At 33.1% G+C, this 17055-nt stretch overlaps 2 protein-coding genes across 3 annotated transcripts in view; both read right to left on the reverse strand.

Annotated features, from left to right (window-relative positions):
• The window catches only part of LOC145694696 (ATP-binding cassette sub-family C member 5-like), a 78070-nt gene that overhangs the window by 27516 nt on the left and 33499 nt on the right, over positions 1-17055 (reverse strand). For both annotated transcript variants that reach the window (XM_081771212.1, XM_081771213.1), the window contains exons 3-5: positions 4533-4656; positions 1000-1179; positions 193-340 (exon numbers count right to left, since the gene is read on the reverse strand). In XM_081771212.1, coding sequence (XP_081627338.1) covers positions 193-340; positions 1000-1179; positions 4533-4656 — 452 coding nt within the window. The remainder of the gene's footprint in view (positions 1-192; positions 341-999; positions 1180-4532; positions 4657-17055) is intronic.
• LOC145694695 (uncharacterized) lies at positions 14054-16256 on the reverse strand. The gene has a single exon (XM_081771210.1). The coding sequence runs from the start codon at positions 15996-15998 to the stop codon at positions 15126-15128; it is 873 nt and encodes a 290-aa protein (XP_081627336.1). The 5' UTR covers positions 15999-16256; the 3' UTR covers positions 14054-15125.

Consider the following 17055-nt stretch of genomic DNA (forward strand, 5'->3'; position numbering starts at 1 on the left):
TAATAATGACCAAAATTACCAATGCTTAAATGATATTATTTACGAATATTACTAGGTTCATTTCTTCAATAGTGTATATATAACCTTTAAAAAAACATAAAATAACTGGCAAGTGATTAAAATGGTCCAGTCCAGCAACATTGTCTTCTCTTTTCCAAACACGATTATTATATAAAATGCTATTTTACTCACCTGAGTGATAACCAATAATCCACATGGAATTGAAACAAACATTTCTGAGTATCTGACTAGCAAATAAAATGGCCACCAAAGTAAAACCCCAAGATTGAGGATCATCTGAGGTTTTCACAAATATCAGCATTTGATTCTGGATCCATGCCTAAAATTCATAATAAAAGTATTGTAAATTCTCATGTGTAGCACAGATTTGATTTGATAGAAGATGAATTCTAATACAATTAAAGAATCTTCGAATGTATTTTATACTGCAAATAAGTTTTTAATCGACATGACGCGAGAATTGTTTGTGTTCAATATTCTGTAAAGCTCTATTGTTATACATCATTTACTTTTAAAAATCAAATAATCTATGAACTACGAGGACCAAAACTCATTAAATATATGGAATTTCTACAATATTACTATCTGTAGCAAAGTCAAATCTCTACCACTGTATTAATTGCGTCACGTACTCTGAGAAGATTCTGGTTTCAATAAAATAATTACTTGTACAGTATATTCACCAAAATCCTCATGGAGATATCATAATGTATGAAATTTTGTTTTCCATCCACAAACTTGTGTATTTTGTTTCTGATATTTCAACAATAGCGTAATGTTTTCATTCTCAACGCCAGTTCAACTTTGAGAGTTAATATAGCTAATTATTTTTGAAAGGTCTTTAATACAATAAACATCAGCGATGGAAAACTAAAAGCTTTATTTCTTACACGACAAGTAATTTCTTTAATTTAAATGTTATCAAAATGTATTTGGCTTATGGATTAATATTTGGAGTAAGGTGATTAAAGTACTTACAGGGCCCAAAAACTGGAAGAAATTTGTCATGATAACTAGGAATATTGCAACGAAAACTCGTGTTCGGAGAAACTTCCACACTGCTGCCGTCAGTGAAGCTTTGTCTGGCCTATTGTCTGACACTTCCTTTTTCCAAATGTACTCCAATCGAGCGGAATTTCCTTCTGTTTTATCAACATTCTGGAAAGAAAATTAGAGTAATATTTAGAATTATTTATTTAGTCTTTGATAATTTTATAAGACGTTATTACAGTTTTGCTTGTTATGTATGAAAATAAAATATATTCAGTATTATATTGGCTACATAAGGTTGTTCGAAAGATTGGCCAACTACCCACCTCTCTATAAATGGTTATATATTATCGTAGGCAGGAAGTTTTAAAACTTTGATTTGAAATAAATACTTAAATTAGCCAAAAGAAGAACCATATTTGTTTTTAATTGAATTCCATCTATGTATAAGAACACTGGGTTTATCAAAGAGACTACTGACTAATCGTATTAAAAGAAACTGATCACCTACGTATCGTCCTATAAAAGTTGTTAATCTCATAATTGTATGTGAAACAGCTGAATATTTTGGTCTCGAATAATGATATTAGAGCCAAAAAAGTTCACATTAGCTGGCTTTAATCCAACTACGGATAAAAGTTTACTCCAGTTATGAAAGTCCTTTTAAACAGAGATGTCTATTAAGATTTTTTTTTTTAATAGCACTGTAGCTTAATGCAATGCTTCATAATTTTTCGTTAGAAATCTTTATAGTTCATGATAAGTTTATTATTTATTTATTTATTGTCAACACAACAAACTATAGCCCAATCACAGTGTTGAAAATTACTTAATTACATATTCATAACTCTTGATAACTGTATTTCTAAATTTTTTAGGCGACATATCACATATATCCAATTCATTGTCATTTACACATGTTATACAAAGCTGTTGTTCTCCATATTGGTGATTTCATCAATATATTAGTTTTTGATTTTTGCAGTAATAGAGACCAGTATTTTTACGTGTTTTTAATGAAGGAACATGCAAATGCAATGAAGAAACTAAGTTAGGACAGTGTAAAATATTTTGAGTTACTTTCTGAATGAATAGAAAATCAATGATATGACGTCTTTGTTCTAGTGTTGGAAGATGAAAGTTCTCAAGGATGGTTTTATAGTTGTTGTAAATAGGATAAATGTAAGTTTCTTTGTAGGTTAGAAATTTTAAAAAAATTACCTGTGTTCTTTCTAATTGCTTATGATTTTTTAATTGAGACGGATTCCAAATAATAGAAGCTTACTCTAACTTTGAACGAACATATGCATTGTACAACTTCTGTAATGTTGAACACTTCTGAAATTCTTTTCCTATTCTAATTACGGATGCTAATAGCTTGAATGCTTCACTTGCCATATTTACAATGTGATTTTCAAACGTCAATGTAATAGTATCAAACGTTTCACCGCAAAACTCTTAACTGAATCATGTCTGTTTACTACATATTTACTAATTACATAATCAAAGTGACGAGGTGATTTGCTCCTAGTGAATGATAACACTTTGCGCTTGTTTGCATTGACTCCAAGTCGATTAGAAGTAGACCAGTTACCAACATGATCTAAACTTTGCTGCAGTTTAATGTTATCGTTCAAAGAATTGATTTTAGTATATATTTTTAGATCATCCGCATACAGTAATTTTTCATGGTCAGGAATGCAGTCAGGTAAGTCATTAAGAAACAAGAGAAATAACAATGGTTCTAAGTTTGAACCCTGAAGGACTTCTGAGGATGAAATACTGTATATTCTTTAGATTTGTATACATTAAAAAGAACGGATTGTCTAGGATTGGATAGGTAAAACAAGAAGAATTTAATCAAGGGCAGAGAAAAGCTTTAATTTTTCTAGTAATGTGTTGTCATTAAAAGGTCCACGTCTCATATAGCCTCGCTGCTGAACGGGACGCTAAACGAAAATCAACTCAACTCAATGTTTCAAAAACCTTTTCGAAGTCAATATAAATCACATCGACTTAGCTACCTACATCTAATGAATTCGCTATAAAATCTGCAATAATTGCAAGATTCGTTACTGTGAATATATTCCATGAAACTACTAGTTAATGATGTTCAATACCTATGGTATCTTTTTTTTTCTTTTCTTTTTTTTTTAGTCAATTGATTTATCTGGAGCATTATCTTTTGCTTTCCTTGAAATGAACTGGAATGTGAGTTGTTTACTTCTTTCTTCTTTAAGTTTAGTTAAATGTTTCTTGCTTTTGCAAAACGAATTTGCATTATATATGAATTTATTATTACTTATATTAAATTTGGTTATTAAATATTAAGATTATACACAATGAAACTTAATTTTCACGAATTAAGGGACATTTAAGTAGATTTTGAAGAAAAAATCAGTAAAATCATATCAACACTGTTAATGTGTATATTTACAAGAAATAATTTAATATTATGAAGCATTTCATTGGATATAGTGGAATATCAGTAGCCAGGGGCGGCTCTACCATATATGCAACACATGCATTTCCACAGGGCGGCAAAAATCTGTCATAACTATATTATTTAAAATAAATATTTCTTATTGGAAACAGACTTCGTAATGATGGTAGTTACATTTACAAGCTCACCTTCTATTTGAATACTACATTCATAAATAATTTTTAGGTCGCATTAGTTTAAGGTCACGTAGACAGTGCTAAAACAAATGGTTAAACAAATCCCAGCATGAATTACTTGATTGTTGTCAAATTTAAGAACTCAATTCTCGAACAGTAGCGAACACCTGTCCCATTTAGTTAGTTAACACAGTTCTGATATGAAAACTAATCTTGTCTTTGTTACAAACAAGTTACTTATCATTGAAGGTGGAAACCTTTTTTAAAATATATTAACAAATGTACAAGGAAAATCAGGAAATAAAGATAAATGAGCTAGTTGTACTGGAATTGCAAACTGATATATTGAGATAGAAGCTCGATATTGAATTCTATAAAAAAGGATTACCATATTTTCTCTTCAAGTGTGTTTGCTTTCATTAACATAATAGATTATTACTTAAAGAAAAAATCAGACACAACAAGATTGTATTTATAGTTTTTAGGCCTTTCTGAGTGCGAGTGCTCTTTCCCCCTTCATTATTCAAGATAGGGTAGCTTATTTAAAATTGGCTTTTAAGATGTCTTCTTTTGGATAAAGGAGGGAGGGCGGCAAATGATGCCATTGCATGGGGCGGCAAATTGAATAAGGCCGGCCCTGTCAGTAACGTAAAGAATATTATTTACATCTGTATCACATTATAAGCATATTAAGAAGTATTAGTATTAGTATTTATAATTACAATATTAATTTTCACTGAGAGGAATCCCCGAATAAAATACAAAGCGGAAATCAATATATTCATGATATCGTAATATTTCTTTAAACAAAACGTAAAGTGCTGTACTACGTGAGGAGTTAATGAATGATTTAACTACCTAAATAGAAGAAATTACTTTTTTTTTTTTTTAGTTAATAATACCTGTAAATTCCAAACATCATCGCTCGAGATGCCATGTCTATAAGCTTTCCACATAAGAGGCGTAAGCCACTGAGAGGATACGAAGGAAGCACAACCTGCTTCATTGCCCGGCAATGATCCATTTCTAGAAAGAAAAAAAGAACATACAAATGTTTATACTCCTGTTAATTAACTTATTCTTTCATGTAGCCATATAATAGCTTATGCAGTAATACTTTCTATACGTAGAAAACACATCTCGGCATGAAAACACGAATTTGAACATAAATAATATGGAAAATACAAACTGCAAACTCTCCTTCGAAAATAGAGTAGAAGCAAATATTGGGCCAATCAAAGATAGACCCCCTACGTATATGCCAGTATTCATTTGGCTTTACAAGAAAGTTCTCTAGGAAATATCAGCTAATGCAGAGAATCTGATCAGTATTCGCACTAAGTCAAACCTTCTTATAATGACATACAAGTAGTCACGAAAATGGAATCAGGTACAATACAGGCATTATGATCTGTATTAAACCATATCGGGTTAAATCGAATGTGAGGGTTAAGCTAAAGTCTTGCAAACATTTTTGCGAAATTCGAAAATAAAGTTCAGAGCATTTTCGAATTATTTAGCTATTATTATTATTATAGAACAAGGATGTTATAAAATAGAGGATCTGCCTATACAACTAAATCGTGAAGCCATACGTCACAGTTTCACTACCCTCACTCCGCTCGCTCCGCCCACTAAGATCGCACTATTTGAGCCAACATTCATGGCGGAAATGAGAGTAGCCAATCAGACGTGCCGATACTCGGTTATTTTTTGGCTTTATTGAGTTAATAGAATGAAGGTACATATGGATAGATCCTCTCTTTTATAACATCCTTGATATAGAACCTGTTTAACAAGTACATAATATTTAAAAAAGGAAAAGAAGAAATAAGAACACACACACACACACACACACACATATATATATATATATATATATATATATATATATATATATATATATATATGGCAGGGGGGACGCGTCTCCCTCAATATTTTGAAATACAAAACATTTAATATTTTATTCTAAATTAATTTATTTACTAACGACAGAATAACATAGTTTATAAATAATAATTATTATATTTATTTGGAATATAATATTCAGGCTATGAAACGATTATAACAGAGTTTTTGATATACCTTAAGGGGGTTCGTGAAGGAAAGCAGAAAAGTAAGAAATGAAATCGAAGATGTATAATAAACGGTTGGACTGGGTAGTACCATTTAAATCATTTGATGTCCCTCCAAATTTTACATGCCAGAGATGCCCATATATATATATATATATATATATATATATATATATATAGTATGTGTGTGTTTGTGTGCTGTACAGCATAATAAATATGATAGATGATGGTCAATACATGATAGATGAAACCAGAAAGTGACAACAAGGTCTTTCTCTCTTTTTTTTTAATAATTACGTTTCTTCAATTAAGCGGAAACAATGAAAGTGCAGATAAAAATAATCAAAATACTGACCTTCAACTGGAAATTTACAAATGATGATGTATCATTCAAGTTAATTGACCCAATCACAAAAATGGAAAAAGGGGGACTGTTAAGTGTAAGGTCATATCTAATCGAAAACTTCCACTAAATTCTAGGGTTACTTTATAGAACTGCATATTTAACTCACAGTCAGTTTTATATTAGGGTTACCAATTGGCCTGTATTTTACTGGCAGAGTTTTTTTTTTTTTTTTTGTCAGGCTTAATTATATGGATGGGCTAAAGTTACATTAGTGTAAATCACATATTCTTTACTTTCCAGAAATCAACACAAAATATACCGTAATAAAATCGTAAACAAAACAATTGTTTCCTTTATCACTAGAACTTTCACTCCCCTTTGTTAGCAATTGAGTGAAGCTCTTACTAACCTTGTCTGTTAACAGACTGATTTATCTAGGTGTGGATAAGGTATCTGGCCGTGTGCAGTAACGAAGTTCAACAGTTGGACGATGTTCAACGGTAAGTGTCGATCAAGTGGTGGGTGAACTACGTTTAACCTTGAACGGCCAATTTTCGGGGTTTAACTTCGTAGAACTTAGTCTACAGCAGTGGTTCTCAAACTTTCCGATAACACGGACCCCTTGTCCATTTGGAAAGTGATCTGTCGCCCCCTTGCAATTCTATCTGAAATTTCACATGTTATTAAAAAACTATTCTAATTAGAATTACCACTGACAAGAAAAAGATCAAGAAAAATAATGCAACAGGGTCTAAGTAATTTATTCTAAAGATACATGATTGTTTCCTAGTGAACGAAATTTCAATTGAAAATACAGTAATTTTCAACATTGAAAATCAATGCCTTTCTTTTTTAAAGGAAATACACTTGATAAACAATATTCTGAAATGTGGGGTCACTAATGTGAGGAATAAAATTCTTCATGTTTTCTTCCATAATTATATTGAAATCTGGAATAAGTTTTGTCACCATCAATCTTAGATCCGAATCCACATTCAGACGATTTCGCTTTAAGGTTTTAGTACCGCAAAGAGCAGAAAAGGTCTGCTCACATAAGTAAGGAAGAGAGCTCGTTCGCGGCTAAGCGGTTAACGTACGCGCCTTTGGTGTGGAAGACTCGGATTCGATTTCCGGACTCATGTGGTTCGGACTCCACGTGAATCAGTAGGTCCACGTCTCATATTGCCTCACTGCTGAAAGGGACGTTCAACTCAAAGTCAACTCTCATAAGAAAGGCATTAAATGTTTCAATGCCTTTTTAGACAACACTTCACACTGACAACGCTCACGCAACCAAAAGCTACAAAGTTCATTAAAAAAAAAAAAAAAAAACGTTTTTCCATTAAGTATCGCAGGATAGTTCCAATAGCTGTTCTTGTTCTATGTTAGAGAGATTCATACCTTGTATGTAATGGATTTCTACATTAGTGAAAGAATTTTCAATCCAACCATTACTAGGTTGTGGGACAGGAAAATATTCTCGAAAGCATTAGCTGTGTTCTACAATGTTATGTACACTCATGTCCAAAATGAATGTCGCATATCTATAACTGTATTCGTGTAAGAATATAATTTGATAATGATTTTGCAGGGTACTTTTAATAATGATACTATGTGTATAATCGGGAAATGTATATTTGTGGTAAATTTCACAGGAAAAGACTTATAAATACGAAAATTAGAATGAGTAAAACAAAATGTTCCTAAATGGACAAGAAAGTTTTATTTTTGTTTTATCGTTCTTATTTACTGCTCTTTTGCCATAAAATTTGCCACATACATGTCTTTGCCGATTATACATATACTAACATTATAAGAAATACCGGGCGAATTCGTTATCAAATTATATTCCTACAACAACATATTTATAGACACGCGACAATAATTTTGGACATGAGTGTACATATCAGCAGAGACTTTTCACCTGAAAAATCAATGAAATCCTTGAACACTGGAAATTAGTTAGTGTTTTATACTCGTACTGCCCACAACTGCAGTTTCTTCATCTTAAAAATGCATCTTGCATAACAGCTATAAGTTCCATTTTGTTACAACACACTTCAACTTTTAGGCGTCGCGGACCCCCAGGGGTCCGCGTACCCCACTCTGAGAACCACTGGTCTACAGTACTGAGCCAAATGTACTAAGCTTAGATATTCAATGATGCAAGAAAATCCTAAACTCGTTTACACGAACGCTCATTTGAACTTCGTTGATACATATGGCTCTAAATCTTTCTTTTTGAAAGAACGAGTCAGTCCACTGTAACTTTCACCCGTCCATATATTTTAAGGTTTAAAATAATAATATTTAATTATTCTTCTGAAAGGAATATTCTCTCTTTTTCTTAGATAATATCTCATATTTTCTAGTATGGTATTGCTTAAAAGAGATACTATATAGTGATATATCACTCCTTCCTAAGAGTTGCGTTTTCTATTTATACATTTAAAATTAAATTACTGTAATTTCAAGCTAGAATCCTTTGAGAACGAAACGAATTCCAAAATAGTGGAGGAATTAAAATGTATAGACTAATTATTAAACATTTAATATATATAAATCACGATGGTCCTGAAAGAATATGAGATTGAGTGTGTGAAATTCTGCATACGCCACTGATTACAAGTAATATTTTAATACGGTAGTGTTTTTTCGTGGCCAAATAGTTAATGCGCGTGCTTTCTGTGTGCATAGTCTCAAGTTAGATTTCCGGTGAAGGCCCTTGCTTCGATCTCACAAACCCAAATAGTGGTAAGGATCCTATATATATATATATATATATATATATATATATATATATATATATATATATATATATATATATATATATATATATATATATATATCTGAAATAGCCATTGTTTGGAAAAGTTCCTCATTGTTGAACAACACGAACCAACTTGCACGACGCCATAATTGATCGATATACTACTCAGGGGCGGATCCAGGACGGACTTCTGGGGGGAAGGTCTGTAATACTGCCATATAGAGCTACTTTTAAGAGCTCCAAACTCTGGGATGGGTTTTATTTATATATAAATTTTTTTAAAAACTTTGCTCTTCTGGGGGGGGGGGCGATTTCCCCGATTCCCCCCCTGGATCAGTCACTAATACTACTCAGCAATGAGGAATGAAGATCCTACTTCTTAGAAACAATGGTTTACGGGGCTCAAAACAAAGTAGCGGTAACATATCTATAAATAACAAATAATTTATACAACCTGCATATTTTTACACTCCTTCCGCGTCATATTTATCATCCTTTGCCTCACTTCTGGAACGCCAGACACTATGTGTCATATTCATTCATTGATGTTCGCGAGAACGTCTCACGCCTTGAAAAATCGTGTCTCCGTTGTGGAAGCATTGTCGTTTACGCGGATTTCTTAAGACAGTGGCTACCAAACGGTATGTCGCGCAGTCCCATATTATGTGCCACGAAATTTTAAAATCGTGAAGCATTTAATAATTAGTTAAAATCAATTTTGAGACACAGTGTACCAATGAACGCCTCCAGCAGCAGCAGCAATGCTCACAAGGAAGGGTCACGCAGTGGCTCCGCTGAGATCCGAACGAGACAATTGTGTTTGCATTTAGTATGTTATAACTAGACAAATCCCAAAGTTATACGTGCCACCGGGCGGAATGTCGTGAGTTACAACATATTTTGTAATATAAAAGCTACAAAGCTGGCAGAATAGTTTGAACCAAGTCATTTGTTCGGAAACGGTTGAGTAAATAAAAAACTTGGACAATACGTATCCCATCATTTTCAAGGACACACTTTTTCGGATAAAAAAGTTTGCCTCAGGGTCCTCGCAGGGTCCCAGACGGGGTCCATCTCAAATTTTTTAAATGGCAAGGAGGGATAAGTAGCACATCGTTTGAAAGCTCTTGTAAAATGAAAGAAATGCAGCAAGTCTCGACTCTTTACGACAACCCTGTGCAAAATTGCGGTGGGTCAAAATGTAAACAAAAGCTTAATTGAAAACCTATGGCTACCTTGAATCCAATATGGCCGCTTAAAACCTGTCATTCGTAACAGTACAAATCTAAATCTTTATTTTTCTCTATTGTGTATTTAGAAATAATAGGAAGACTAGAGAACAATTGAATTTCGATTTACTTCAACTATTATTTCATTCGGTAACAGCACATATATATTTTGTTCTTAATGCACGTTCGTCACGGTTCTCTCGACATTATTTACTTGAATATAACGAATATGCGATGAACACACAACTCTCACTTCCTACACATAATGCTAAACAAAAGTTGAATACCTTCGGGTATTTTTCTAATTTTGTCATATGTACTTCATACAGAAAGAACTTGCCGCACCAGTAGGTTGGAGACTCTATTGTAACGTATTCGTGTTGGTTACATTTGTATGTCATTTGTTGGTTTGATCGCAATACTTCAAGAAATACCAAATATACATCATCAACAACAACAAAATTCATTTGCAAGATTGGCGAATAGCACCAAACATGTGTAAGTCATTTCAGTACATCGAGCTGCGTCAAACTTTTTTGGTTTGGTCACAATATTCCAAGAAATGACATATTTATATACAAACTCATTTTTCACGCTGGCAGCCATATTGGATTACATATTATATTCTTTGATATTTTGCGGATATCTACTATTAACGATAAACAATCGCTTCTCCAACACCAGTGGTGTGAGCTGGATATGCGTTCGATACATAGTGCGGCATGATGAACTCAAGATATCGCGTTTTTGAACATTTTGCATATTTTAGTCACTTACTAATCAACATTAATACCAAATTTGTTTTCCTAGCTTCAGCAGTTTGGTATGCTTATCCTTTCGATATAGGTTTTAAGCGGCCATCTTGGATTCCAGGTGGCCACAGATTTTCAATTATGTTTTTGTTTACCTTTTGACCCACCGCAATTTTGGACAGGGTTGTCGTAGAAAGTCGAGACGTGCTCCATCTTCTTTCACTTAACAAGAGCTTTCAAACGATGTCCTACCTCTCTTGCCATTTGAAACTTTTTAGTTGGACCCCACCTGGGACCATGTGGGGACCCTGGGACAAGACGTTTTCACTTAAATCTTTGTACTTTGAAAATAATGTCATTCCTTTCCTGTTTTCACACGTGTCTCACCGTTTCCGATTTATAGGGGTGACCATGGACTTTTCAATTAAGTTTTTGTTTACATTTTGACCCGTCGCCATTTTGCACAGGGTTGTTGTAGAGAGTCGAAACTTGCTGCATTTTCTTTCATTTTACAACAGCTTTCAAATGATGTGCCACTTATCCCCCTTATCATTTGAAAATTTTGAGTTGGACCCCGTCTGGGACTCTTCGGGGACCCTGGGACAAAGTTTTTTTTTGCCACAAAAAGTTTGTCGTTCAAAATGATGGGATACGTGTTGGCCGAGTTTTCCACTTACCTAACCGTTTCCGAACAAATGACTCGTTTCAAACTAATCTGCCAGGTATTTTTTTTGTAGTTCTTACATTACAAAATATGTTGTAACTCACGATATTCCGCCCGGTGGCACGTATAACTTTGGGATTCATCTACTTATAATATATCAAATGCTAACACAATTGTCTCGTTCGGATCTCAGCGGAGCCACTGCGTGACCCTTCCTTGTCAGTACTGCATAGTCACTTCTTTATAAAAACTTATAATTAGAGGTCTGCGCGGATATCCACGGATGTATTTGCGGATATCCGCAACAATATAGATTTTTTCGGATGTAGCTTTAGTTTCTTTGTGGATGCCGGATACAATTGCGGATACTTGTGAAAAGACGAGTATTGACGTCGTGGATTAGTGTATTCACTTTCAAGGAGAAAAAAAAAAATTAAAAAAATAAAAAAAATAAAAAAAAATCAAAGGAAAATTGTGATTCGCTGGATTTTCTTTGCTCTCAAAAACAGATTAGAACTTGCTGATAATGTGATTGTATGTGAGCGTTTGGAGCGACTTATTCTTGTTTCTGAAGGATGTTTTATCTCCACTTCACTTTTGCGTTCTAAACAAAGACGCTCATGTCTTATAAATAATAAGAGAAAGAGATACAAAAAAAAAAAAAAAAAAAAAAGAACGATTTGCTCCGAAATTGACTGACAGATAGGGTATTACCAACTTGACAATCTACTTATCATCAAACTGCTTTCGAAGGGACCTTAAGTATGCATGTTTTCAATCGATTTCGTAATTTGTTTCTGCATGAATTCCACTCCATTTTATCTCGAGTACTTGACTTATAAAAAGGGAGAACTGTATTTAACGTTTAGTTTTAATTTTATTAATATCATATCACGAAGCACAAAGGAGATACTTAAAATTATTACGTTAGAAACTGTTTATGAAATCACAATTGTAATAGAAGTTGTGCGTATTTGTTATCCCATTATCTGCAGATGTGTATGTGGGTACAGATGTTGGGGATGCGGGTGGGGATTGAGATGTAGTACGGATGTAGTTACGCTATTATATATCCCCGCAGACCTCTATTTATTGTCTTACACTATATCAAAATAAGTATATCGTGATATCTTAGGTGTTCAGTAAAATGTGTGGTAAGTCAAGAATGGTTGGACCACTGCCTTAAGGTAATTAGTTCACAATAAATTTTACTCACAGCCTAATATTACTTGCATACAAACATCCTAGTTTGCAGCAAGTTTACAATACTCTCTGGATTGAATTTAGTGGACAAATGGAAGTTGCATGCATTCATCTCAAGGAACGTGAGAATGTTCGAATGTTTCTCTTCCGTACCGTTCGAATAACTCTTCACAGAACCAACATTGCGACAAATAGCATTGCCATTAATGACAATTTAGGCTTGTAGATAGACTGTCTTGTCGAAAGATACTCAAGGAGATGAAATCTCAAGGCTTCATTATCAGCTTCCCGGAAACCCACTTGGCATTTCTTCACCTTGTTGCTACGCCCCATTTAAGTTTTAGTTAGGGCCATGAAAAGCAGGTTTGGAAGTTGAAAATTGAACAGTAATTTTTTAATGTGGTCTTAACATGTAGCATTGCAAGAACCTATATTTGGGCTATGGGGTTAACAAGGAAACTTCTTTAACATTTACCATTGAATTATTTTGTTATTTAGTATAATATTATCTCTTAAGCGTGAAGATGTATGTATGGTAGGAGAACTTAAGCACTCATTTTTATTCAGTTGGGAATTCAATGACGGTGCTAGCTTTCATCGTTAAATGTACAGCTAAGACTGATTTGAAGACTTTGTATGACACAAAACTGAAAAGACAATGATAGATTAATCACAGAACAAAGAATTGAAGCTAAGAAATAATAAAAACCTATACTGAAGCTGTATGCTCCTATATGCCATATAAGAGAACGACAAAAGAAAAAAAACCCACCAAATCTAGTGATATAAAAATGACTCAAACTCGTCAAGCTTTCATTTTGAATTTATGCCAATGAAAGTGTCATTATACTACTTAGTCCGAGTTTGAATTTTGACTTTTATGATCCTCTACTTAAAAATACAAAAAAAAAAAAAAAAAAAAAGTATAAAGAAACTTTCAGTTTATTTTTTTTTCTCAGACAATAAAAATCTCTGGTGGCCGAGCTCGGCCAAGGATAGGCTCAGCTCGCCTTGTATGTGTTATATTTCCTAGTAACTACTGGACGAATCTGGCCAAAATATGGTGAGCAAATAGCCCATGGTCTAAGGCATAAAGTTCGCTATACATGGTGGCCGAGCTCGGCCAGGGCTCAGTAATAGAGGCTGTGTTCCACAGCTTTGCTCGCCGGGAGTTTTTGAGCAACCGTTGCTTGTTACACATTGCATTTCAACAGATGTAATTAACTGCGTAATTTTAACCTTTTACTTTTACAAAAAGTAGTCAGCGTTATCTTCAGAATTGACATTATATTTCAATTCCAATTGATTTAGAATAATCTGAGATGAAGCACTCCGAAATTCCTGATATATGTAAGTGATAAACAAACAACCTTTAATTAATTAATTTAATTTCTTGTACACATTACAGATTTATTTTTAGGTAAATATATAATTTGGTGTATTACAAAACATTAGATTATTAGGCAAATTGTCAATTTTAGATCCATTTTAATTGGTATTATGCTATATCCCACAATTAAAGCTTCTCCTTAAACAAAATAAAAGTATACTTTTATCATATAAACAAAAATTAAAGCATATAATAAAGTAAATAAAAATTAAAGCCCATTAACGTTTAGAAAAATATGAAAATTTCCTTTATATTATGAAATATTACACAACCTAAATAAATTATATAACCTGAATTTGCTTATTCGATCCAAAAATGTTAAGAATAAGCATACTGTCATAGCAATCTTCAAACATTTGGATATGTTATAACACATCAGGTGTATCTTAATTTACACATAAAATGCATTTTTGCTCTTTGTAAAGAAAATTTAATGACTAATGTATGATTTGCCTTTGGTATTCTCTATACAATAACACACTCAATCGCAAAATTTACCAACATTCTTTTATAGTATCAAATTTCATTCTTTAAACTATAATGATCTTATATACTTACCGTTAGTGTATGATATAAAGGTCACATTTACAACTTTTGATTTGGTGTGTGTTTAACACTGAAAGCAATGCAAACTATTGACTGGCCATTTGCTTCGTCATTTTAATTACCGATATGTGTTTTCTCAATATAAAACAACACACTTTTGTAGTACAGAACCTACAATAACTACTGTTTTCGATTTGCTTTCTCAGGGAAGACCCCATCTTAATATTGTAACGATATTTTTAAATATATGTTTCTCAATCTTTGTACAGTCTAATTGACATATTAGGATGCACTACAAAATACCCTGAGAAGAAATTATGAATGCGACAATGCGAGAAATATGTACATTATACAGAAGTCTTTAAATTATATAAGTCAAAACATACTAATTATTGCCATCAAGCAAATAATCTAAAAGATGTGCTTTCACTAATTCAGTCAATAACTTACAGTATTTTTGAAACAATGAAAAATATTTAATTGAATTCTTTTAATGTTTTGTCTCATTTTAAAGAAAAGTTCAAACATTGGACCTTAAGCGTTTCTTCCTAAAATTTTCTAATATAGGATATATTTCTTCAAACGCTTTGTACATATCTTGTCTAACTTTCGCACCAGTAAATATAATTTTTCCTGATATAAATACCATCGAAACAACTCGCCGACCTTTCTTTCTAAACAAAAGTGCAGGAAAGAGTTCTGGTTCATATTTACAATGAGGCGCATGAACTATTGCAAGAGCTTCCAGTCGAACCTGAAACTTAAGATCACAAAGTCCAACTATATTCAATATTTTGAATTTTCTGAATGCAACATCGTAACCCAACTTTTGAATAATACGTGCATGTTTTCTTAGAGCAAGCTTAGCATTTTCTTCAGTCGTAGCTCCTGTGCATATCAACTTCCCACTGTGGAACACAAGAGAAGTTGTCCTGGGTTCTCGTATTCTCATGATGACAGCCGGAAATTTGTGCTGGTAATACTCTGCATTCGTTGCTTTTTGAGCAATATGCTTCAAATCTAGTTTGCACATTAAGTTTACCATTGCCACGACGTTAGTTACATGAGGTTTAGATGCCATGATGGATTGATGTGTCTTTGTCGATTGTGAATATCCTATTATTTTATTTTCTGTTGCTTGTCTGATCGTTGTATCTTGAGCGCATATAGAATTTGATGCCTTCAGGAACCAGTTTGGAACCTTAGAACTTGAGGTTTCCATGGGTTCATCATCTGTACTGTCAACAATTGGCATAGAAAGAGGTGTGAAACACAATTGGTTGATTTCTTCTTCGTTTAACATAGGAGAATAAAGCAATTCTTCGTTTGATTGATCTAATGATGAAATATCTAGATCATCCAGATTGAAATTTAGTGACAATGAATCCATCATCAAAAGTTCTCCTTTAGGTTAAGTAATAAAATTGAACTTGTTCACTTTCACATAGTGATCACATGAACTTGAATCTGCTAATTTAATGCGATCTAGCGTTCTAAAATTCAAAACCTATTTGATTTTCCTTCTATTGTATTTGCTACTCTAACTATTGAAGAATTATATCGACTAAAATGTAGTTGTTAAACTACTGTCCACTCTTCACACTATCTAAAAAGACCAGATTCATATATTCTTTACCATTCATTTTCTTCTTTTTCTAACTCACTGACATGTGCTTGTTTTTGTTAAAGCATCTTTCACCCAGTTGCACATTGTTTAACACGGAGAAAAGAAATTATAACAACTCTTTTCTATTTTCAATTTGTTTTTACAAGTTAGCTTTATAATTAATATACAATTGTGATAAGTTTTCGCTGTAGACAGGGGCGTACGCAGGGGGTGGATCCTGGGGGTCCGGACCCCCCCGAAATCCCGACTTTTTGTAAATGTAGTCTACTTTTAGGGGCAATTTTAGAAATTTTCATAAAATTTAGCCTTAAATTGTATTTGGACCCCCCCAAAACGTTTTAGACCCCTCCCGAAATAAATTCCTGTGTACGTCTCTGGGTGTAGATTTAAAATCTTGGTACCAAGATAGCAAAATTTCTGAGTGAAATATATTAATTTACTAAGAAAAAGTAATATCTAAGAAACACAACTATACAGGCCCCATGCTTCTAACAAAAGTAATATGGTAGAAACAACCAAAAAACGCAAGCGTCATTGGTAAATATGAGCCAGTGAGGCCGGATTTGTATGTGCTAGAAGGTCTGAAAATATGCATACAAATATGAACTAAAATGTTAGAAAATATGCATTATAAATAAAATAAGCTTAAGAAAATGAAGATAACAGATTTTTTTTTAAATCAAAAGATCCAATACTTTTCAATTAAAAATTTTCTTGTACGCCTTATATCTGGAGAAGTACATATAATGTAACCAAACACAAACTATCACTTAACTCAGTATGATGTGCTTATTCCATAGAAAATACGAAAATGCGATTCAGG

The sequence above is a fragment of the Thermobia domestica genome, chromosome 9 (assembly GCF_964235325.1).
Source record: "Thermobia domestica chromosome 9, izTheDome1.hap1.1, whole genome shotgun sequence".
Taxonomy (NCBI): Eukaryota; Metazoa; Arthropoda; class Insecta; order Zygentoma; family Lepismatidae; genus Thermobia; species Thermobia domestica.

Bases quoted from the DNA above. Each gene is read 5' to 3' on its own strand.
- LOC145694695 (XM_081771210.1), bottom strand. From the start codon at position 15,998: ATGATGGATTCATTGTCACTAAATTTCAATCTGGATGATCTAGATATT.